The 22,702-nt window shown below is 48.5% G+C and overlaps 8 protein-coding genes across 8 annotated transcripts; 2 read left to right on the top strand and 6 right to left on the bottom strand.

Annotated features, from left to right (window-relative positions):
• Positions 1–841: 841 nt before the first annotated feature.
• On the top strand, positions 842–2,381 carry FIESC28_08890 (uncharacterized protein; the record flags this gene model as incomplete). The annotated part of the gene is made up of 5 exons (XM_031163027.1): positions 842–897; positions 949–1,308; positions 1,359–1,437; positions 1,487–1,658; positions 1,708–2,381. 5 exons carry the CDS (start codon positions 842–844, stop codon positions 2,379–2,381), a joined length of 1,341 nt encoding a protein of 446 aa, XP_031012920.1.
• Positions 2,382–2,484: 103 nt separating this feature from the next.
• On the bottom strand, positions 2,485–3,393 carry FIESC28_08889 (uncharacterized protein; the record flags this gene model as incomplete). Its single annotated transcript, XM_031163026.1, has 4 exons — positions 2,485–2,696; positions 2,750–2,917; positions 2,966–3,245; positions 3,292–3,393. 4 exons carry the CDS (start codon positions 3,391–3,393, stop codon positions 2,485–2,487), a joined length of 762 nt encoding a protein of 253 aa, XP_031012919.1.
• Positions 3,394–4,535: 1,142 nt separating this feature from the next.
• Positions 4,536–5,960, bottom strand: FIESC28_08888 (uncharacterized protein; the record flags this gene model as incomplete). The annotated part of the gene is made up of 2 exons (XM_031163025.1): positions 4,536–5,469; positions 5,689–5,960. 2 exons carry the CDS (start codon positions 5,958–5,960, stop codon positions 4,536–4,538), a joined length of 1,206 nt encoding a protein of 401 aa, XP_031012918.1.
• Positions 5,961–8,752: 2,792 nt separating this feature from the next.
• FIESC28_08887 (uncharacterized protein) lies at positions 8,753–10,864 on the bottom strand (the record flags this gene model as incomplete). The annotated part of the gene is made up of 9 exons (XM_031163024.1): positions 8,753–9,068; positions 9,116–9,169; positions 9,221–9,286; positions 9,346–9,703; positions 9,751–9,950; positions 9,998–10,173; positions 10,230–10,479; positions 10,527–10,660; positions 10,712–10,864. The coding sequence occupies 9 exons, from the start codon at positions 10,862–10,864 to the stop codon at positions 8,753–8,755; spliced, it is 1,707 nt and encodes a 568-aa protein (XP_031012917.1).
• Positions 10,865–12,315: 1,451 nt separating this feature from the next.
• On the top strand, positions 12,316–14,204 carry FIESC28_08886 (uncharacterized protein; the record flags this gene model as incomplete). The annotated part of the gene is made up of 6 exons (XM_031163023.1): positions 12,316–12,508; positions 12,557–12,749; positions 12,807–13,024; positions 13,079–13,139; positions 13,188–13,548; positions 13,596–14,204. The coding sequence occupies 6 exons, from the start codon at positions 12,316–12,318 to the stop codon at positions 14,202–14,204; spliced, it is 1,635 nt and encodes a 544-aa protein (XP_031012916.1).
• A 152-nt stretch (positions 14,205–14,356) lies between these two features.
• On the bottom strand, positions 14,357–16,148 carry FIESC28_08885 (uncharacterized protein; the record flags this gene model as incomplete). Its single annotated transcript, XM_031163022.1, has 3 exons — positions 14,357–15,010; positions 15,059–15,858; positions 15,908–16,148. The coding sequence occupies 3 exons, from the start codon at positions 16,146–16,148 to the stop codon at positions 14,357–14,359; spliced, it is 1,695 nt and encodes a 564-aa protein (XP_031012915.1).
• Positions 16,149–17,012: 864 nt separating this feature from the next.
• Positions 17,013–18,382, bottom strand: FIESC28_08884 (uncharacterized protein; the record flags this gene model as incomplete). Its single annotated transcript, XM_031163021.1, has 4 exons — positions 17,013–17,350; positions 17,400–17,718; positions 17,770–18,276; positions 18,350–18,382. The coding sequence occupies 4 exons, from the start codon at positions 18,380–18,382 to the stop codon at positions 17,013–17,015; spliced, it is 1,197 nt and encodes a 398-aa protein (XP_031012914.1).
• A 1,738-nt stretch (positions 18,383–20,120) lies between these two features.
• On the bottom strand, positions 20,121–22,124 carry FIESC28_08883 (uncharacterized protein; the record flags this gene model as incomplete). Its single annotated transcript, XM_031163020.1, has 2 exons — positions 20,121–20,615; positions 20,667–22,124. The coding sequence occupies 2 exons, from the start codon at positions 22,122–22,124 to the stop codon at positions 20,121–20,123; spliced, it is 1,953 nt and encodes a 650-aa protein (XP_031012913.1).
• Between the last annotated feature and the right edge of the window lie 578 nt (positions 22,125–22,702).

Genomic DNA, 22,702 nt, shown 5'->3' with positions numbered 1-22,702 from the left:
TGAAATAAAAGTCTGAAGATGCTGGCATATGGGTTAGTTCTACTCACCAAGATGCATCTTATTACTGGGGGGATTTTGGAGATTGAGAGTTGAAGAGGATGATTAAAAAAGATTAAATACTATGAAGTGTCCTTCTGCATAGTGATTATGTTATTCTTACAATTGTGTTGTAAAGCATCAAGGGTGTCTGTGTAAGCAGGATTGACCGGCTTGACATCGGGAGTGGTGATCTGCAGATATCCAATGTCAATCTCGATGGCTCGAAACCATAACAGGACGTCAATTGACAAACATTCTAGAACTGAAATGTTGAGTAATACCAAGATCTAGAACGGCATATTCCAAGGTACTATGAACTGTAATGATCATGAAGTTTGAACCCCAAAATAGACCAAGATCTTTTGGAGAAGCCCATACTTGGAAGAAACGCCAGCAACGTCACCGTGATTTTCCAATTGGCTTTGGTAGTTCGGGAGATCGGCACAACAATCGACAAAGCAATGCGCCTTGCATTCTTGACAAGAAATTATCAGGGAATTGATTGAATACGGATAACGGCACTTTATAAACGGGTACTCCGGAGAGGGGTTAGTACGGTAATGCCCGGGGGTGGAGTTTTTGGGAGCTTCAGCTGCATGTAAGTCTGAAGGAGGGTTTACATCATCGAGATTTAGCTGACGTAGCACTAACTAAGTGAGATTGAAGATGGGGTAGTCTATGGAGAAGAGGAGTCTTATATAGAACCTCTGGCTTGGCAATTGAAGCTGAACTGATCTCAACTTGCTCTTCAGTATCATACGCAGTCAAGAACATATTCAGCGAAGACACAACAGCAGCAAACATGGTTCATCAACACGGAGACCACCACCAAATCCCCGCCAAGCACCGCATCAACAAGTGAGCTTCACTTCCTATCCCATCTTACCATAGCTAACTCAATGCTTTCAGACCTGGTGCATGGCTTCCCGCCGACCACCGCGTGCACAGAGAGTACATGCGCCGGGTGACAAAACACGCTGACGAGAACCCCAAAGAGCTCATCCCCGTCCTTCAAGAATTCAAGGAATTCATCGAGAAGACACCCCGCGTGTACATGTACTTCATCCAGATGTTTGAAGAGATCCCCCAGAAGCATCCCTACCAGAATGATCCTACGGGGACGCCGCAGCTGCGCGACTACAAGCACATGCTGCAGGCGCTGAACCATATCTTTAGTACGGCTCCTGAGTGGACGGATGCGGCGGAGAGTGTGGGCATGGTCGGTGTGCCGCTTTGTGCCATCTTTGATTACCCTATGGGAACGCCCAGGTGAGTTTTCACTGAGATGAGAAGTGTGTGGGTGAGACTGACGAGTGTAGTGGTTATGCGGCTTTCTTGGATCCTGATGTGAACCGAATGCTGAAGAAGGTCCTCAATGAATGGGGCAAGTATCTTCAGGTATGTTATGTATGCATGAAGGCTGAAGAATTGCACTGACTCTGGACAGACGCCTGACTCGGCAAAGGTCCTGGGAGATCACAAGCAGGGCTGGTTTGGCCCGACAGGTCTTCACGACCTCGTCGAAGTTGCCAACAAGCCTCTGGGTTCGGATATGAAGTTCGAGGACATGTTTGAGTGTGATGCTTCAGCTCAATACTATGGCTTCAAGTCATGGGACGGTAAGATATCACTTTGCCGACACAGCTCTTTCACCCACTAACTGGTTAGACTTCTTCACTCGTAAGATCCGCGACAGTGCTCGTCCGGTTGCATCACCCGATGACGATCTCGTCATCGCCAACTGCTGTGAATCGCGCGTGTACAACATCGAGCACGACGTTAAGCTCCGAGACCGGTTCTTCGCAAAGGGTCAGCCCTACTCTATCCTCGATATGCTCGCTCACGACCCTCTCGCCGAGAAGTTTGCTGGCGGCACCATCTACCAGGCCTTCCTCTCCGCTCTGTCCTACCACCGTTGGCACACTCCCGTTTCTGGAAAGATCGTGCGTGCTTTCGTACAGGACGGTACGTACTTTAGTGAGCCTCTCTTCGAGGGTGTGGGAGAGCCTGGCTCGACGGAGATTTCGGCAGCTGGATTGTCGCAAAGCCAGGGATACTTGAGTTCGTTGGCTACGAGAGCTATCATCATTATCGAAGCTGATGAGCCGGCCATTGGACTGCTGGCGTTTGTTGGTATCGGTATGGATGAAGTGAGCACGTGTGAGATTACGGTTAAGGAGGGTGACCATGTCAAGAAGGGACAGGAGACAGGTATGTTCCACTTCGGAGGCTCGACGCATTGTGTTATCTTCCGAAAGGGAGTCAAGGTTGAGGGTTTCCCCGAGGTTGGAAGAGAGGAGAATGTGCCTGTGCGAAGCCAGCTGGCTGTTGTCAAGAAGTAATGAGTCGGCGATGGTCACATTCGGTATATGGGTCATCGATGAGTTAAGAAGATTGCATGTATTATTGTTTTAGTAATTATTCGACTTTCATGTTCTCGTTAATTCATTTCTTGGCATCATCCTTCATACCAGCCTGCACCCACTTCTTGGCTCCAGAAGCCTTCTCCTCAAGTTCTTCCTCAGACAGCTTGTTCATCTCAAAGGCGCCGTGAGGGGTAGGAACATGGCGACCGGCCTCGAAGCCAGGACGCTCAAGCAGCTTGTAGAGCCACTTCTCCAGGCTGGGGAACTCGGAGAGGTCGACACCAGCCCACTCTGTCGGGATGTGTTAGTATGCGGAATGTGATGAGAGAAGAGAAGAGACTTACTGGCACTGGCGACCCAACCCCAGATTGAAATATCGGCAATGGTCACCTTACCGCCGACGATGTAGCCGGAGGGTTGCTCGGCGAGATGAGTGTCGAGAGTGCGGTACAGACGACGGGTCTCGTTGGTGTAGCGGTTGATGCCGTACTCAATCTTCTCAGGAGCGTAGCCTGAACACCGTCAGTATTTGATGCGTGAAAAGAGACAAGAATGCATACGCTTGAAGTGGTTTGCCTGTCCCTGCATAGGACCGAGGCCACCCATCTGCCACATCAGCCAGCTAGTCATCTCCCAATGCTCAGCAGAGCCATAGGGGAAAGAAAGCTTGTGGTCCTTGTCATAGCGATCAACTAGGTACTGAAGCATAGCACCGCTCTCAAAGACACGGATCTGTTTGCCATCGAGGGTATCAGTGAGAGCAGGAATGCGACCGTTGGGGTTGATCTTGAGGAACCATTCTTCCTTTTGCTCATTCTCGGTCATCTTGATAGCGTGGACCTGAGCTTGTTAGATTGATTGTGTGGCTGTGAGACAGGTAATTTACCTTGTAGTCGAGGTTGAGCTCCTCGAGCAGAATGGAAGGCTTGATGCCATTGGGGGTGTTGGTGGTGTAGAGGGTGATGTCAGTCTTGATCTTTTGAGCCATGGTGAAGAATTGTTTGCCTAGCTGGGCAATGCGCGTTGTCATTAATGTAGTAAGTGGTGAGTGAGTGAAGTGAGTTTCGAAGGGGGAATGGTGAGAGCTTTATAAGAATGGATAGAAGATCTTGACCTTTACTAAGGCAATATGCATATGCAAGTTATAGTGAGTGAGGGGGTTACTGCACTTGTCTGGGGGAATGAAATGGACTGGATCGATTATTCATAAGGTGCCCGATTTAGATTTCTAATCCGAAGTTCTGGAGGGTGGAGGAGCTAAACCCACATCCACAATTGGACCAAGGCCAGCCAAGGTAACTCAATTGCGCGATTGTTACAGCAATCTTTGTAATCAACCCGTCTCCGAATGCTCCATGGAGACATGAACCAACGTTGTAGACTCTATCTTGTGATATGACATTCTATTGCGATGATCTGAAATAGCCATTTCTGGCAACTATACGTTACAGTCAGAGTCAGCACTCTGAATGATCCCAGGGTCGTTGATGTCATCCCGCTACTGACAGCATAATTGCCGAATAATGGTGAAATCTTTATCGATAAGAGAGAGGTTCTCCAATTCTACGGTCCTTCTACCGTCGTCACTTTTCTCAAATCTCCTCGATTCCTCCGCCCCGAGTAACTTGTTGGCCCCACTTCCGGATCCGAATTACACGCCGGACACAGTTGAAGAGCTTACATATGTGCAAGCTATCCGTTTTGCCATTGATTCCAGATGTCTTGAGTAGATAAAATAAGGCAGGGCCTACCCGCATTTGTGAACCTCGAGTTGGAGGCATTGCTTGGCAAAAAGAGAGGCAAGGACGTGCTTGTACAGCAAAACGAAACTCCGGTACAGGGAATCGAACCCTGGGCTCCGCGGTACTGATCTCTCAGGTTGTGAGAGCGCGAAATGTTAGCCACTACACCATACCGGACGTTGTTGCAGAATTTCGGAAATGTAAGACTATAGTCGTCGAAACACTCGGATGGCATTACTCGCGAGCATGGGACAGTATCAGGCGGTCCATAAAATGATCAGGACACAGAAGTCTATTGACAAAATAATTTATACTTGCTTAGGCACTAAGCTTGGGTTAGATATCCTAACTTCTATGATACCCTTAGGTAAAAGCCCCACGACCCCTTTCAAGTGATCGCTAAAGCCTGTAACATCGATTCTTGGCCTGGCAAGACTGTGTACGCGAAAGGTCTTGCCTCCCAGTAAAGTATCCATTGGAAGAGTGTAAAGCCACTCAAAGGTACGGGAATGGAGTTTGTCCGATGAACAAATTTATAGAAATGGGGATACATCCACCATCCTCCTCGAATCTCGCTGCTGATCATTGTGTTCCAGTTACGTTTAGGGATGGTGAGACCTCTAGCTAGGACTTCACCAATGGCTACCGATATTTCCTCTGGAACGCGACCATACGAGGTAAGGAAGCGAGGGAGATGAGAGCCATGTCGGATCAACTCTGCAACCGCTGTACGGCATAGGTCATTCGCTGCCTCGTCGACGGGCATATTGTTGTAGTTGTTTAAAATATCTAATCGACAGCCATGCGACACAAGTAACTTTATGATTTGGCAATTCGCATGCCGGACCTCCTCAACGTCATAGTTGAGGCAGTGAAGAGCTGATCCGCGGCGGCCATCCTGTATGGTGTTGATTCTGTTGGCAACTTGGTTGATACTCAACAGGAACTCGACAAGATTGACATCACAATTCGCCACGGCTTGATGTAGAGCATGGACACGAGTGCCTAGGTGGGTATCAAGGCTTGCACCCTTCTCGATCAGTAATCTCGACGTACCCAAATCCCCCCCTTTGATGGCGAAGTAGAGGGGACTTGCTCCGTGTTCCAAGGTCCATATTGCGACAGCTTTGTTGACACTCTGCAGAAATGCTCCGCCTGAGGAGATGTTGCGCCTCACGAGATCGCAGCAGAAGCCCGCAGGGTACAAGTAAGCCGCCTGTTCTGGATCGTTGAAATATATTATCTCGAGTTGTGACCGAGAATCGAGACGGACGCGGCGGTCGATGTCGGCGCCACGCTCCAGCAGCAGAGCCACAACGTCACTATGGCCATGTTAGGCGGCCCAATGAAGAGCAGTGACTTGGTCGCTCATGTCCCAAGGATGCCATGTACGATTCGGGATCTTCTTGACTCGGCCGGTTGCAGAGCGTTCTCGAGTGCTTTTACAGACGACGAGACCCTGGGTAGCGTCGCCTATATGGATATCGGCGCCGGCATTAAGAGATCGCACGATGCCAGCTACATTCCCAGTAATTGCTGACCTCAATAACGCAGCGAATCCGTTATGTTCCACGTCCTTGCGATAGATTCCACCAGTAAGGTCGGTATAGAGGGTTTTGCATGTCGCAGCAAGGCTGAGTGCATCCCGGAATGTCTGCAGAGGGTTGAATCTAGGCTCGGGCTCTTCATCGGGGTCCCACGACCACTTCACGGGGTGGTCATAATTCTTCTCGAGTATAGCATCGACAATGCAAAGGAGAATGTCTCGTGGTAGTCTCGTCAATGACAGTTTCGGAGTGACGTTTCGATCCATTTTGAATATTCGACAAGAGTCGTGGTGTTAAGCTGCAGGGTGTTAGAAGAATTGACCGTTGAAAACATAAGAGACGAAATAACTTGGTCACCTTGTGCTAACTTGGACTATTATTTAGGCTACTTTATTTCTGTAGCCTAAATCTTGGAGGATATTTCTTCTATTACCAACTGTCACAAAGGTTAGTACTAGTCATTCAGAAATAGGATGGTTAAACTTGGTAATGAGTTTCTTTTCGTATTGACGAGCGTGGGATTTGAAGTTGGGGTCGTAAAAGACGTGTTTCTTTGGCCGTCAACGAATCGAAGGATGCATTAGTGAACAGTCTCTATGAGGTATGTTCCTGCCTTTATATAGAAGAAAATGTTTGATGCGTTGGAGTAGGTTTCATAAATGCGCTCAAGATATATCTCAAGGTTGAGCAGGCACGAGACAGGAACGAGGATTCTAAGAAGGTGCGATCAGCATCCTGCAGAAGATTACTGCTAGATTGCAATAACACTGAGATGCACTACATATTACCGAAGAATGTCTTGGGCATTGCCTGTGGTATATGATCGTTGTATACCGGACGGCATACCCAGTTTGATCTCGTGCCCGTTGTGGTCTTGATGATAAATAGAGTTATGACCAGGTAGGCAACAGATCTGCCTCAACAACTGTCCATTATCGTGGCACCGTTCGGCGAGGTCTTTAGTCTTAGCGAGGTTCTCATTATGCTCATGATGACTCATATCGACCATGATAGAGTTAAAAGGGAGTGTGCAAGCCACTTGTTCGATCTGGGAAATGTCTTGTGCGTGATCCAGGTGAAGGGCTAGTGGGACGGTGGCAGACTTGATGGCTGCCGATGCTGCCCATGCCAACGTGGGGAGCTGCTTCAAAGTAGAGGGGAAGAGTAGTAAGATGAGAGGCGAGCGCTTGGACTCCGCTGCCCTGACCATAGCTGTCAGATGTTCAATGTTGTAACTGGTATCGATTGTTAGCGGGCATGTATATAGCTTCATTTAATGACCAACCATATTGCTGCCAACACTCCATAATTGCCCTCTTCAGCATCCCGCAAGATGCTAAGGGTTCTATTATGGGTGGAAGATATGCTTGTTGGTATGTAGCGAGGCATAGTGATTTGGATGGTTAGATTGGCATATGAGGATGTTGCATCTCGAGGTGGTGTGATGAGATCGACCACTCAAAGGAAGATTTCGTAAGCACTTGATGAGGTAGTCGGAACCACCTATAACATGGTTGGCTGGGTAGGTTAGTGGTAGAAGAATTATCCTCTAAGGCTTAGGCTACAGAATTAAAGTAGCCTAATTACCAGTCTAAGCTTGCATGAGACGACCAAAGTATTTCGTCTCTTACGCTGTCCGGGGCCAATTCTTCTGATGCCCTGAGGGTGGGGATGTACGCGACTGCATACAAGAAGAGTTCCTGACATCAAGAACAATTGGCGTCAGTCGTATGTGACAAGTCGCACAGCATATCCCCATGTTCAACCTGGCGTAATATACCGTGGACGCTAACACCCTCACGAAGAAGACGGAGGATAAGGTTCGCTTCTTCTTCGCTCCTCGACTGTAGTAGCTCGACGATCCTCTTATTGGCCTTTTGTTCTTTTTCTAGATGCCTCACACGCTGTTGTAGCTCATGGTGTTTCACAGGTAGAGCGTAGGTACAGGCTACATCGTTATGGACACAGCTTGTGCATCGTGGTCTACTCCCGTTACACTGCACTGACAGTCAGATATAGCACGTTGTTGACAAGTATAGGTTTCGTACTCTGATCTTTCGTTTCCGACAAGACTCGCAGGCTATTGAGACGCCGACTCGGGGCTGACGAGGAAGAATGTTTCGACGACGAGGAGGAGGAGTCGGGCGTTGGGTTGCAGGGGCAGGGAGAAGTGGTCGGTTGCGACTTGAGTCTGAACTAGACATTATTTCTAAGATTGTCAAGCGAGGGTGATAAGAATGAGACGACAATCGACACCCTAGATGGTATTATAAGGCTTGAGAAATTGTATATGGAAAGAGGTCTTGAGAAGCCCCAAAGCGAGGGAAAGCAAGGGAGTTTGGTCAACGAGGTCCATGGGCCTACCAGACCCTTCTACACCGGCGACACATGTGAGAACCAGGCCCCTGTCCTTCAAGTCTACCAAAACCAGCTAACCCGACTCAGCTCAGTCTTCGGCATGCTCTCCGGTGACCATGATTGGCTGTCGTATAATTCGTCGATCGTCATAGTAGCCGTACCTACAACCCGTTACACGGGTCCATGCCATAATGACGGAAGGACTTAAAGAATGTTATGGAGTCTAAACCATATGTGAAACTGCCGGCCGAGCATCTACTGTAGATAGCTGCCGTCGGAGTAGATCCTCCAGTAATAGTTCGTCCCCAGCACACCCATTAGAATACGGGCCGCGGCTGTCACGGCGGTACTTGTTAGGCTAAGCCTTGTTCAATTACGTTTTAGCCATTTATATCTCTTGGATAGATGGAGAGTGTCCGATATAGCCTTGGTATTGGGTGTTGAGAACAACTGTCGCTTGATGGCATGGATCTGGTGTCTTGGAACCACTTCAACATGTCGCCTTACTACTACAAAGCAACCCAGAATCGCGTCACTATGTTCATATAAATTGGAGAAGATATCTGATGTGCCATTGCTAGCGCTCACTGACCGATTCTAATCCTTGAAGTAAGACATTCAGGGTGTCCCAAAAGTCCACAATTCCCTGTCTTCAACACCAAAAAGCACGCATATCTAGCGTCATACCCTTTTTATCCCCCTAACTAATGTCTTTTGTCTTCTTTTCCTCGTACGCTCTGCGACCTTCTTCTTTCAGTTTTGAGTCATCTGGTCGAGTAAGATTGACCTGCGGCATAAGAAAATATGCCAAAATGAATGCGAGACTGGCTACGCCCGCGCCGATAAGGAAGATTATGCGGAAGGCTTGTCTGTAAGCTGGGATGAGAACTGAGCGAATCCTTGCTGCTTCTTCTGGTGAGACTGTGTCGAGAAAGGTTTGAGGATTGCCTAGTAGGGTCTTGGACTCATGGTCTCTGAGATTTAGAGATGATAGTGAACTGGCCAGGACGTTATTCCTGAATTAATTAGTCGACGAACGTCACAAGAGGTCATTCCAACGTACAAAACTGTGCCGCATACCGCAAGGCCCAATGTCGCTCCCAGGTTCCTTACAAAACTGTCCACTCTCGTTAACATTTGCTCTCAGATATGCTTACCAGTTACTTACTTGCGAAATGACGTGACAACTGCCATATCACGTCTCTCAACACCAGCTTGCGTAGCAATGAGCGCACTATCACCCTGTCAACTCCTCTTGATCTCATTCAAACATCACGAAGCCTTGCTACTTACGGTTGCAACGTATTTCCTACCCCGACACCAATGAGTACCGAGTATCCGATCTGCTTGCCTACGCCAGTACTCTCATCCAGAGTTGACATCAGGCCAAGACCAACAGCCCAGCAAAGCCAGCCGAAGAGGATGCACTCCCGGTAGCGGCCTACCCAATGTACTATGAGGCCTGAGAGGGTACTGCTGGCGGTTTGGAGAAGCGTGATTGGCAAGAGCATTGCTCCAGCTTTGGTGGCTGCGTAGCCGTAGACTAGTTGGTAGAATGAGGGTATGTAGTAGACTTGCATGACGAAGTTCCAGCCATTGATGGCCATGGTTAGACATGCGCCGTTGACGATCTTCGACTTGAATATGTGCACTAATGTCTGTCAGATAACAGACCGCAATGGGGACGAAGGTTCTCACACGGTATCAGAGGGTATTTGGGACCCTTCCACTGCCAGAACATAAAGGCAACGGAGACTGCTGTACCTACAACCAAGGTTGTAATGACCTGAGTAGAGTTCCAGGCATAGTCCTTTCCTCCCCAAGTTAATCCCAGAATGACCACAGTCATACCAGCTAGGGCGAGGAATATGCCGAGGAAGTCCACGGCTTTGAGTTTCCTGCTCCCTTGTCAGCCGGGTTTCATCACATTCACCGGGCCACTTACAACTTCCAGTCTCCTTCCACTTTTTTTAATGGCATGAAGAAGAGAACACAAAAAGTCGTCAGAAGCGTCAAAGGAAGCTGCATTCTAAAGATCCACCGCCATGAATCTTCGGAACTCGAAGAGAGTGCGCCTCCTATGACAGGTCCTATGCCATTGGCGATAGCAACCACAGCGCCCTGGTAGCAAACCTCGTCAGCCATTGACCTTCAACCATGAACTCGAAGGGACTCACCAAAATGCCCTGGTACTTGCCCCGTTCTCTCAACGGAACCACATCACTCACTATTAGCTGCGCAACAGTCATGAGTCCACCTCCTCCGATACCAGTAAAAGCACGAAAGATAGTTAGTTGAAGTACAGACTGTGCAAGAGAAGAGGCAAGCGATCCGATGAAGAAGATGGCAAGACCCATGAGGAGAATTATCTTGCGAGACCAAATATCTGACAGTCTTCCATACATGAGTTGCCCGACAGTCGAGGTTCTGCAGTCTGTTAGGTTGCATTCATGTATCGTCAAGTGGAAACTCACATGAAATATCCGCTCGCTATCCACGAGACTTGAGCCGTCGAGCCGAGGGCATTTCCAATGATGTATAGACTGGTTGCCAGCATGGTCTGGTCCATCAATGCTAGCAAGTCGACGCTTGCACAAGCTAGGAATATCTGTCCAGTATGTCAGCTCTAGGACTTCTTCGATGACTGCTCATAACATACTGTGATAATGGCTCTTTTGGGTACATAATTCGTCTGCTCGTTGAACTGATGAGCCTTGCCATTCTCAGACCCTCCATCAACAACGATGGTATTTGTCGAGCCAAGGTCACGGCTCATGACCACGTTGGCGTCTGCGGCACGATTGTCAGCCATTATTTCTTGTGCTTCAAGGTACACCTTTGGGACTATGTAAATGGGCACGGTCGACCCGTCTGCAGTTGAACTCTTTTAACCTAGCCCCAGAGTTCTAAGGACACCTTGACTGATGCTAGGGCCTTTGCGTCTACACAGGTTGTTGTTGCAGTTCTCCTTTTCGAATTACATACCTCAGGGATCGACAATTATGATGAGAACCTGTTTGGCGAGTTCAAATTTCCCTATGCATACCGCTTTGACTCCGGACAACTGCCGTTCTCTGCAAAGAGAAAATTACCTTTATGGACTACGTTTCAGAAAACTTGACGGAATTCTAGATCACGATCCAGACGTTTTAATGGAAGGAAAATGACAACGTCTGTCGATCCTTAACGTTATAATAAAGTTTTAAGCATCAATATTTAAGTTATCAAAAGGACTTTAGACCAGCCACCTAGTGCCTCCAGGCGGGAATACGAGACAAGACATCCTTCAATGACACACCAAGGCCTTTTCTTAGTCCCAATACCAGTTTATTAGCATGTAACTGTGAAATAAATGGCCGGACAAGAATACAAACCTATATCTGTTACATGTTTGCCATGTGTATGATATTGTACTCTGCACCTTGAGAGGTGAGAGATTATGGAGCTGAAGACTCATCAAGGTTCTTCTAGAAACCATTGAACTGGATCCAGATTTAGGTAGGTCCCTGGCAGATCTGCACTGCCAATTCGGTTGAACAGAAACTATCAAGGTCCCCCTCTGCAAGGGCTAGTAAGCTAAAGCGATTAAGTCTGTGGGAGTGACACACATAGCTGCAAATCATGCGCATCAAGAGTGGGCGTAAACAGATAGCTACTGAGTACGAGAATCCATATAAACCAGACTACGTATTTTTTGGTAGTCATTGATCTGATCCATTTCGATGACGGTACCTTGATGGGTAATTACGCCACTCCAGACCTGAGATGCGCCGCGAAAGTGGACAGTAATAACCTCATTGTGCTAGCCAAATAATCTTGAATGGAAGGAAGATTGCTACAGTAATGGTAAGACCAGCCGATCAATGGGTTCAATTTACCCAAACCCCATCAAGCTACCATGCTGTAACCCTGTAACCCTTAATGCCTTTGACCCGGGTCTACCCACAACATCCTCCCCATTCTCTGCGCAAAGGCGAAGATCTTAGTGCCGTGAAAATCTCGACTGTGGATTGTAACCGAGGAGGTTGATTGGTATACAGAGTTTCAATGAAGAACGATGTGTTGGTCAGTTCGACATCCCACGGCCATATGCAGCCGGAGCAAAGCCTACTGTACTGCAACCCAAAGACTCTCGAAAGAAGGCTGGCAAGCAGAGAGAATTTGCCTCAAGTAACTTATATAGAGGTCCGCTTACGCCTCTAATATCTTTGGATCTGTCTGAGCCTACGCATCCTCCAAGCCATAGCTTAACTTTACTCCAACATGGCCAACCCCAACCCCCTCAACGTGTACAAAGGACAAGACTCTGTCAAGAAGTACTTCGATCCCGAATCGGCGCCACCACTTCCTCTAGTCGAGATCCCAGACTCACTTAATCCTTATCGTCAGGATGGAGTACGTATCTACGCCAAGATGATGACTATGCATCCTGCGAATAATGTCAAAGCTATGCCAGGTATGAGGATTATCTTATCTAGCTTTAGTTTGTCTAACAGAGAAATAGCGTTGAACCTTTTGAACAATTGTGTTGTTCCGGGAAAGACAAAGACAGTCGTGGAATACAGTTCTGGATCAACTGTTTTGTCCATGTCGTTGATCTCGAGGGCCATCCACGGTGTTGACGATGTGCGAGCATTCTTGAGTAACAAGACCAGCGCAACGAAACTTCAGCTTATGCAATTCTTTGGTATCGATATGTCAGTTGACCATAACGCCTGGCCCACATACACTGTTAGATGCTAATAGGACTATAGTACTCTCTTTGGCGGCCCATCACAACCAGAACCTCTCGATGAGCGCGGTGGAATCAGAGCAGCCCAGCGCTTAGCCCAAGAATCGGACGAGACTATCATAAATCCGAACCAATATGAGAATGATCTCAACTGGAATGCCCATGTCATGTGGACAGGTCCACAGATTCATGCACAACTTCCAGAAATCAACTTGATATGTGCAGGAATGGGAACATCTGGTGAGCTAAGCAGGTAATCACATATTTAGTACAGCCACTGAATGCTCGGCCTAGGCACTATGACTGGTCTTGGAACGTACTTCAAAGAATCCAAGCCATCGGTGTATCGACTGGGGTGAGTCTCGTTGTCTTACCACAGACGTCACATCTAACGGGCTCATAGTGTATGTACCGCACCCGGAGATCGAGTGCCCGGCCCAAGATCCTTCGCTCTCATGGCTCCCGTCCAGTTTCCTTGGAAGAAGTCAGTCGACCATATTGAGGAAGTCGATTCTCACAACTCCTTCTCCATGTCCTTAGACCTCTGCCGTAACGGCATTGTTTGCGGACCATCATCTGGATTCAACTTGGCAGGACTATTCCAGCTTATCGAGAAACGCAAGGCTGAGGGCTGTCTTTCGGATCTGGCTGGACCAGACGGAACTATCAACTGTGTGTTTCTTTGCTGCGATCTGCCGTACCAGTATATCAGCGAGTATTTTGATAAGCTTGGAGAAAGTTACTTTCCTTCAATCAAGAATGAGGTATTTTGTATGAGAAAGCAGCTTTATCGAATGCTAATTTTGTCTAGGATCTTTTGAAAGTTGACCTATACCGATATGACGAGAAGTGGGAGCGCGTAGCATCCGACGCTCTCGATGCATTCTTCGATATTGACCGTGGGGCTTTGCTCGATATGCTCCTAGCTGATCCCCAAAGTGCATCTGTAAACACACTCGATTTGCACAGTATTCTTCGCTCGAGACAAGATACAGCAATCATCGACCTACGACAGCCACAGGACTTCGACAACTTCCATCTTCCTGGCGCTATCAACATGCCTTTCGTGTCCGACAGCACACCAAGTCCTTTCTCGGATGCTAAGCTACTAGAAGGTCTATGGAAGAACCTTGAAGAGAGTTTCAAAACTCCTGGCACAGAGCTTCAGAGTCTTCTACATAACAGAAGGATTCTTCTCACTTGTTATGACGGAGATAGTTCTCGTGTGGCAACGAGTGTACTTCGCGCCAAGGGACACGAAGCGGATAGTATCAGGGGTGGTTTCCAGGCGCTGAATAAGATGAAAGAGAGTTCGAATCAGACTTCCGTGAACGGCGTCAGAGGGTCGTCACCATGGGCCGAGTTAAGCCGAGAGATTCTGAGTGTTGGGCCATCGCAGTCGGCTCGCGTATCATTATAGCTGATGCAGTGAGGAGACTGAAAAAGATGTAGATGATTTGACTGCATGGTTGATGGCTTCTACCTAGGCTATAAAATCGATATTGCTTTGATATATGAGATTTATTTGAGAATGCGAAGTCCTTCAACTGTACGAGACGTATTGTGAGACACCTAACTGACACCCCAAGCCCCGAGAACATTCCTCCTGTTCTCACCTTGGGCCTTTTGACTCCCACTCTCCAATTTCCTGACCCGATTGACGATGAGTCCAACAGAAATGGGCCCAATCACCGTACAAAGAGTAATCGCCCAGGTGACAATGAGAAAAAGCTCAGATGATTCACCATCCTCTGTACGACCGAAGATTCCCTTACTCTCAGCAAGTGCGGAAATCAAATAGCCGATCTCACCTCTAGCTACCATACCGATGCCAACAATACAAGCCGGATAGAGAGACAGCGCCTTCTCAGGTTTGGGAGTAGAATTGCGTACTTGAGGGGAGGTTTGCGATGCGTCCGTGTCGGCAATTGACTCAAGAGGAACAGCGTCGCGATCTTCAACCCGCTGAGTAGAATCGCTCGTCTCATCACGGGGTGTGGTATCCGCACATTGAGCACCAGGAACAAGAGTCTTTGAAGACTTCTTGAGTTGGGGCGTAAGTTTGCGAATAGGCTTCGTGAGCATGTGGAAGGGATTAGTGAAAGAAACCAACCATAGGCCGCATGCGAGCTTTGCAATTATCATTAGGATGGTATAGATCACACCCCGCCAGACGATGGGGCCAGTGAATAGCTTAGTGATGGGAACAGAGAAACCAATAGAGGCCTAGAAGATGTCAGTTATTGTGCGTAGAATGAAAGGAACTTGACTTACAAAGAAGAATGGCTTGAGAAGTCGCTGCAATGCAGGCTCGTAGTAATCATGGAAGATCTCAGCACCGGAACCGCCTTCCATAACTTTAGGCGAAGCTTGAGTAGAGGGGGACCCTTCCATAGTCTGATCATCGGCTGTTACAACTTGCTCGGAGTTTCGGGATGCAGAGTTACTGGAATGCTGATGTTGCAAGTGCGGAACTTCAGAGTCCCACCAACTGATTGCAGCACCGGCAATGTAAGCGGCCAGGAGACTCGAAGTGCCAGCAAAGGTCGCTCCGACAACAATACCGAGCAGAAACCCCGTGTGAATAACAAATGCAGTTTGCCTAGAAGCAAAAAGCTTCGATATCTTGGAGGTCGGATTTGCCTCGCGGTAGGAGTTGAGGCGCACCGTAGCTGGCGCGACAACGAATCTGCACATGACGGGAATAACAATCGCAAAAGCCAAAGAAACCATAATGGGTCTAACAACAGTAACAGCGTCGAAAGAACCACCTCCAAGGTTCGAGATGACCTGAACCATAATTAGACCAACGACATCATCCATCATGGCAGCGCTCGTCAAAACAACCCCAAGACGAGTTGCAGAAAGACCGCTGGTGCCAAGGATAGTGAATGTCGTGCCAAGGCTGGTAGAACAGAGTGCCGCGCCTGCTGCAAACGCCTGCAGTGGAGTCGCGTTGAGCATCGACATGACGGCGAAGGAAAGGCCGATTGGAATCAGAATTCCAGTGGTGGCAACGGCAGATGAGAGGCCAAGGTTGGCTTTTAGGGATCTGAAAGATGTTGATAGACCGCCTGGCAAGGAATCAGTATTTGCTTTTAAGGCCGGATCGCTGATATGTACCTTCAAATACCAATAGAATAAGACCGAGATAACCCAATTGTACGATCGCATCTTCAACCTCACGAGATAGCCATTTTGCCCCTGGCGTACCCCAAGCTATCCCTATCGCGACTTGGCCAATCAGTCCGCAGTAAGCAAGTTTGTCCAGGCCATAGTTGATGATATTCAACAAAAGTAGAAAGCCAGATAGTATGGCAATAACCGTAATTGGAGGCTCATGATAAGGGAGTGAAGCTTCCATTTTGTGTTGGTGATGACGTCCTTGGTGTTTTTGCTAGCTTGACGTGATGGTCGTCGCGATGTGTCGGATCATTAATCTTCCGGACGGTGATGTTGCCAAGTTCTTCAGCGACCTGGGCCAGGTAATGATCGACGATTGATTTCCGAGGTTCCTTGAATTACTATTTTGAGAATCCCATCATTGCTCCGATACCCACAGTGAAGCTTAAACAAGCCGATACCGTGCGAAGTCAAGGAATGGATGTGAACTGCCGACTCTTGGCAGGATAATTCTCCATAATTAGGTCTCAATATGCAAGAAGTCCTGGTATAAGGCCCCATCTTAGAACTGATATTGTCCAGGTATTAGAAACGACGACAAACTTGTATCCGGCATCATAAACACGCACGGATATCACGAGTTCCTACAGTTAGGGTTTCCATGCTTCGTCGGACGTATCATCCCGTTCCTTGTCGGGAAGCTGCACATCATGAATGACTAGCCGCGGGTAAGCGACAACCAACATCTGACGGGAAGATCGTGAGATGCGAGTCATGAGCCAAACTCTAAAGGCCAGTAATGTTACTGTATCAAGGGTCCAAGCCACAGGGGTCATAAGTTCCTGGATTGCAAGGCGGCTCCCCTGACATATACCTCAACTCTAATTGCTACTTGCCCCTCCTCGTGAAATGCTCTCGAGAATCCCTGCGCGTAACAGGATGAGACTCAGTATTCAAGACGATGATTGTGTGTGAAAGTGCCTGTTGCTCAGTAGCCTGGTTGGTATGTGACCAATGCAAAAACTGAAAGAAATATCATTGTCAAATGGATATCTATATAGCATATCTATATGCTTCATCACCGTTACATCCAATAAATTATAGTTTACACATGTTCTCGATCCTTGGCTGCCGTGACGTCAAGGCTTACGAGCTCGACATCGCTACTATTACTCTTCTTATCACTCCATCCCGTTGCGCCAAGCTCAGGTGAATGTGAAACTGTCCACGGGCCGGGCCTTGGATCGCCTTCTAAGGATGGTGTCTCGTCGATCTCTGTGAAACCTCGGTCCACTGTCCTGCGTGCAGGGTGGGTTGAGTTTCCTGTTGGCCGGCCTGAATCGGCGTAACTGTATTTGGCACCCTTTCGGCGAAGGTAGGGTCGAAGAGCAGGTAGGAAGGCGACTATTAGGCCGATGTAAACGTCGAGCGAACTCCATAGCTCTAGATGTGTATTAGAGGTATTCTTTCATGTGAAGCGAATGTAACTTACCAACTGCTGTAATGGATCTGAAATCTCCGACAACAGTGAGTTGGATAGTGAGGAAACGAGTCAAGGAAAACGCTATGTCGATGAAGCCAAGAAGGAAAATGGCATAAACACTGACTTTCACTTGAGGGCGCATGTTGAGCTTGTGAAGAATCAAGAATGGCAAAGCAAATACTGCGTAATCGTGAGCTAGGATCGACCGCGATAGTAGAGCTGGGCATACGTACAAACAAGAGATCCAATAAAATGTAGCGCCCAAGCAGTTTGGAAGGTCGTGATAAGCGACCAGTCGCTGCAGGCCTTTTCGGGCTCCTTTATCTCCCTATAGAGAAGTTAGAAACCGAAGTAAAGATGAGAGAGCGCATTGATATACCAGTTTCTTGTTACGGGGAAGCAGAGAAATAGTTGAAGGCACATCGAGGCGATGAATGCGCACACGCAGTAAATAGACACTGCCCAAAGCGCCATTCGTCTTTTCTTCATGAAGGGCGGGAATAATTGAAAGTATACAACAATGAGGGATGCTTTGCATAGGTAGAATGTCGTGAAGAAAGGTATCATTGAGGCCCATGAAATCTGAGTCGACTTGGTCAGTACCTGGTCCCAGTGTTGGCATGATTCTGGCGATGCTTACCCTAAGAACCCTTTCCATCTTTTCTGGTGACACGTCCCAATTGACCAGAGTATAATTGTTTTCGGGATTTAACGACCCCTCGACTGCGTATACTATGTCGAAGGACGCCGTGGCGAGAGCAGATAGCCATGCTAGTATCCGTAGCCAGTCGGCGGCTATGAGTTTCTGCTTCTGTATGACGACGCGCAGGTAGATTCGAGCGACCAAGATGGCAGCTGCCACTCCGACGAGTGTAAAGACGACAGTCTGAATCCATCAGTATCTCGGTACTTGGGAGTGGGAAGAGAGTGGAGGAACAGGAACTGGAGGCGGTACTTACCAGTACGGCGGCGCCAGACGGCGCAGCAACCATTGTGAAAGTTTCAATGGGATCAAAGCATTAGAAGAGCAAATCGTGTATCATGCAAATACTTAATGAATGGACTGATGCTGCGATTGACGAGAGAAAAAGAAATAACACAAAAGCATGACGCAGAAAGATGGGATGAGTGCCATTGATAAACCCGAAACCTAATTACTCTGCATCAAACATGGTCATGGCTGCTTAGGTAGTTGCTGTACGTCTGCACATTTGGACATCCATTACGGACATGTTCCAGTTCAGCTCAGATGACTGCAAGGATCCTCCCGCAAGTGGCTTGAGTATCGACTGGTGACGGGAGTAAAGGAAAGGGTTCACCCCGTTGTAGATTTCACGTCTCGTCTAGTCTAGCGCCAGTGGCTTAACTGTTGGTGTTGGTGGACGGAAACTCACACAGACATTTCTTGGATCATGCGACAAACCTGGAGACACTTGACCTGGACCAAGAAGTGATTGACAGTATACGGGCCCAAAGAAGAAGGTTGTCCCAGTAAAGTTTAGTCTGGAACTTTTACTCATTTATTCTCTCTGCCCAGTGGCGCATTTTAACAGTGAAAGGATTAGCTGAAGAGAAGTGAAGAGTCAGGTAGTCAGACGTCGGCACATAATTAGGGAGGTAGGATTTAGGCCTCGCGGGGGAACTTTTAGGTGGGATAATTAGAGTTTGCGCTAGAGTCTCGGACATGCCCACCCGAAAGTGGAACTTGTCCGCGCGAGGGAACTAACTTTTAGTGGCATAACTCGCTATCATCACAGTTGCATTCACTACCTAATCTCATACGACCCTACAGGGAATCCATCCATCGTGTTCCTTTCCCTTGTCCAAACCGGAGATAACAAACCGATTCATCCTGTTGATTGTTGGTGAAAGATACGATGGAAAACTCTCTTTAGAGATCTACAGGGCTGAATGAACTCTTCTCGCTCCGAGAGATCGTCGTTTCTGTGACACTTTGACAGTTCAAACATGAATCGCGTCACAGGCGCCACACCTGAGAAATGCTGCATCTTGAACCAACACCTCTAAACAAATCACATCATTTATAGTCCGTGTTACTGACTTACTCGGCCAAATCTGCAGATACTGATACCCAACATGAACGCCTCCTCGGAATCCTACCTTGTCGGAATCATGTTCCTGCTTTCCGGTAGATCCTAAGCCGCTTCGGAGCCCTGATACCGCATCGTGGCTGAGCTATTGACGCGATTCGCTGATCCCTTGTTTATAGTGCCATTTCTTTTATAGCCTTGATCCTTTTCAGGGTTATTGCCTGTTTCTGGTCAAGTACCTGGTAGTCGAGCGGACATAACGCGGTATGATGAGACGTGCTAACTGAACACGGGGGGAAAAGGCGCCAATAAGCTATCGCCATCCCAGTCCGCACCGACATCGTACTATTTCTCCGTAGCCTTAGCTGTAAACGCTTTGGTAGTCAGCGAGTTGATAACTCTTTTCTGCATAGGGGAAGTCGTAAGTTGAAGGATCGAAGGGTTAGTCGATCCAATCAGTTATCTGCACCCAACTTTCATGATACCGCACAAACTGTCCGGAGTTATCTGGGAGGTTATCTTTAGCATGGGGATTCGCAGTCACAATCACACGATCTGTGCGTTCAGGGGTTCTTGTCGAAACTTTGCTTCAATGCTCAATTGAACAAGTCAAATATTAAGTATATACTAAGAATTCGCGCTCCAGCAGTTAGTCCACGGCACCTCACGTAGCGTTCTTCTAGTGCTTATGAACGCAGGCACCTCGCTTCCGAAGCTTTGCGGCTTCCGCCTTAGCCTCCTCTGACAGCTCCTGGGCGTTGAATCCTCCGATGGTGCGACGAGCCAACTTGGCACTAGCCTTATCGTCGTTGGGAAATTTGGCCTTGACACCAAAGTCGTGACCCTTGGCCACGTAAACCACCTCACCACCAACCATGGTAAGTAGCACCTTCTGGCGACCAAGCTCTTCCTCGGGGACCTTGAAGAAATTGTTCTCGAGAACAATGATGTCGGCAAGTTTGCCCTTTTCCAATGAACCGATCTGCTTGTCGGCGCGGAGGAAGCGAGCACCGTTGATGGTGATAGATCGTAGAGCAGAAGTGCGTGAGATACCGCTGCCGGGGAAGACACCATCAAAAGGAGGACCCTGAGATGCGGGTGAGTTGGGGTTCTCGGGGTCACCTGATCGGGTGACTGCGACCTTGAGAGCGAGGAACTCGTCAAGAGGATCAATCTGTCGTTGCAATTAGTCTCTGAATTAGAATTTAATTAATGGAAAGCTTACAGGCCAGTCGCTTCCGTATACAAGAGGGCGACCTCGCTTCTCAATCTGGGCCCATGCTTGGAGGTTATTCAGACGGTATTCGGCGAGAGAGTTGAACGTGTTGGGAATGTAGAATGAGCTGAGCTGAGACCACTGGTAGCTGACAATAGAGTCAACACCAAGCTTGGCGAAGCGACCCCAATCATCCTGGTGGGAGAGCTCGTCGTGAGCAAGACCGAGGCGGATGTCCTTGCCAGGGTGCTTCTTGCGGAAAGACTCAGCGGCATCAAGAGCAACACGGACAGCAAGATCGCCATCAACGTGAAGTTGAGCGTCAATGCCAGCGAGAAAAAGAGCCTCGAGAGTCTTGGTAAGCACGGCAGGCTTCCAGTAGGGATCAGTGAGGGAGTTCTTATCAGGAGCCCAGGTACCGTTCTCATTGCCGTCGACGGGTGCCCAGTAGGGCTCAATGAGAGCAGCGGTGTTAGAAGGGTAAGTGATAACACCATCAATGAAGGCCTTGATGGCTTGCCACTTAAGGCTAGGCTTGGGACCAAGAGGCTTCTTGTCGTTCCAGGGCTTGATCGTGTCGGTGACGTTCTTGACAAGAGCAGGCACTCCATCCACAGAATCGGGTGCCTCGACCCAGAAGTCAAAGTACCCGCGGGCAGAGAGACCACCCTCTTTCCTGATGGTGTCAAAGACGTCGTGGTGGTTGTCAGCAGCGGCAGCCTCTTGGAATGTAGTGATACCGGCTTCGCGGAGAAGCTTGAGGGCGGCACGAGCAGCCTCGAGGTTCTCTGCTTCGGAGGGAGGAGGGACTTTGATAAGGTCGCGGGCACCATCTTGAAGGGAACCAGAAGGCTCTTTGCTTCCAGGTAGACGGTCAACCTTTCCACCTACGGGGTCCTTGGTGTTTTCATCTATGCCGGAGAGCTCAAGCGCGCGGGAGTTGGCAAGGACAGTGTGGTAGTCGCTTGAGCGGATAAACACAGGTCGCTTAGTGCTCAGCTTGTCCAGCTGCTTCTTTCCAACGGTTCCGCTCTTTGACACAAGACCAGCGTAGTCCATGTTGACGACCTCCAGCCAATCATCGTCAGTCTTGTCCGTCTCATCATCAAGACAACCCTGGATGTGCTCCAGGGTCTCTGCGAGCGATAAGGTTTGATAGCTCAGATCGCACTTTAAAAGGGAGAGACCTCCAGAAATGACGTGCATGTGAGAGTCTACAAGACCAGGCATAGCCATGCGGCCCTCAAGATCAATGACCTTGGTGTTCTTTCCAATGTAGGTATGCGCCTGCTTCTTGTTGCCGACGTATTCAATCTTGCCTCCGCGCACAGCCATGGCCGTAGCCGTACTGTTGCCAGGGCACATGGTGTAGATGTTGCCATTGTAGAAGACCACGTCGGCTGACTTAGCGGCGCCAGCGACGGCAGCGAGCGCGCTAACACAGAGAGTGAGAAGACCGCGAGCCATGGCGTTGAATTGATGGTGATGACGACGATGGTGGTGAACTATCGACGGTAAGTGAGCGGCAGTGGCGGTTTATATGCCATCTATTTCATCTGGTCCTTGCACACAAAAACAAGGGTTCACCAACAGTTGAGATGGTGTTGACTTGCCATTGACCTAATCGAGTCAAGAAGCCGACCCGTATTCCAGCCCCCCCGGACTCAACGTTGTTGTGAGCCGGCGGCTCCATCACCCGAGTTTGGTCAAGCTCGTGCCAAGCCACTGCTTGATTTTCCTTTTTGTGGATAAGTACATTTTGGACCCTGTCCCTGGAATGTCATGCTAGGAACCACATTCAATTGCGCCGGATCATCAGCTTAACCTTAGGAAGCTAAAGGAAAATCCCGCAGTGCTTAATTCTAACTAACATCAAGCATGACCCTCACCGTTTCTTCGTCACCTGCAAATAAACGGCTTCAAGTGGGAACTGAAAGCTTTATACAGTGGTACCACCCGCATCCTCTAAATCCAGCTCTAAAATTGCATAACAAAAGTCCAACATCTGAAAAGAAAGGCTCCTATCCTGGAAACTTATACGACTA

The sequence above is a fragment of the Fusarium coffeatum genome (genome assembly GCF_003316985.1).
Source record: "Fusarium coffeatum strain FIESC_28 chromosome Unknown BRIP53273_contig_216, whole genome shotgun sequence".
Lineage (NCBI taxonomy): Eukaryota > Fungi > Ascomycota > Sordariomycetes > Hypocreales > Nectriaceae > Fusarium > Fusarium coffeatum.
The sequence above is the reverse complement of the archived record's forward strand: the minus strand, read 5'-3'. Positions and strand labels throughout refer to the sequence as shown.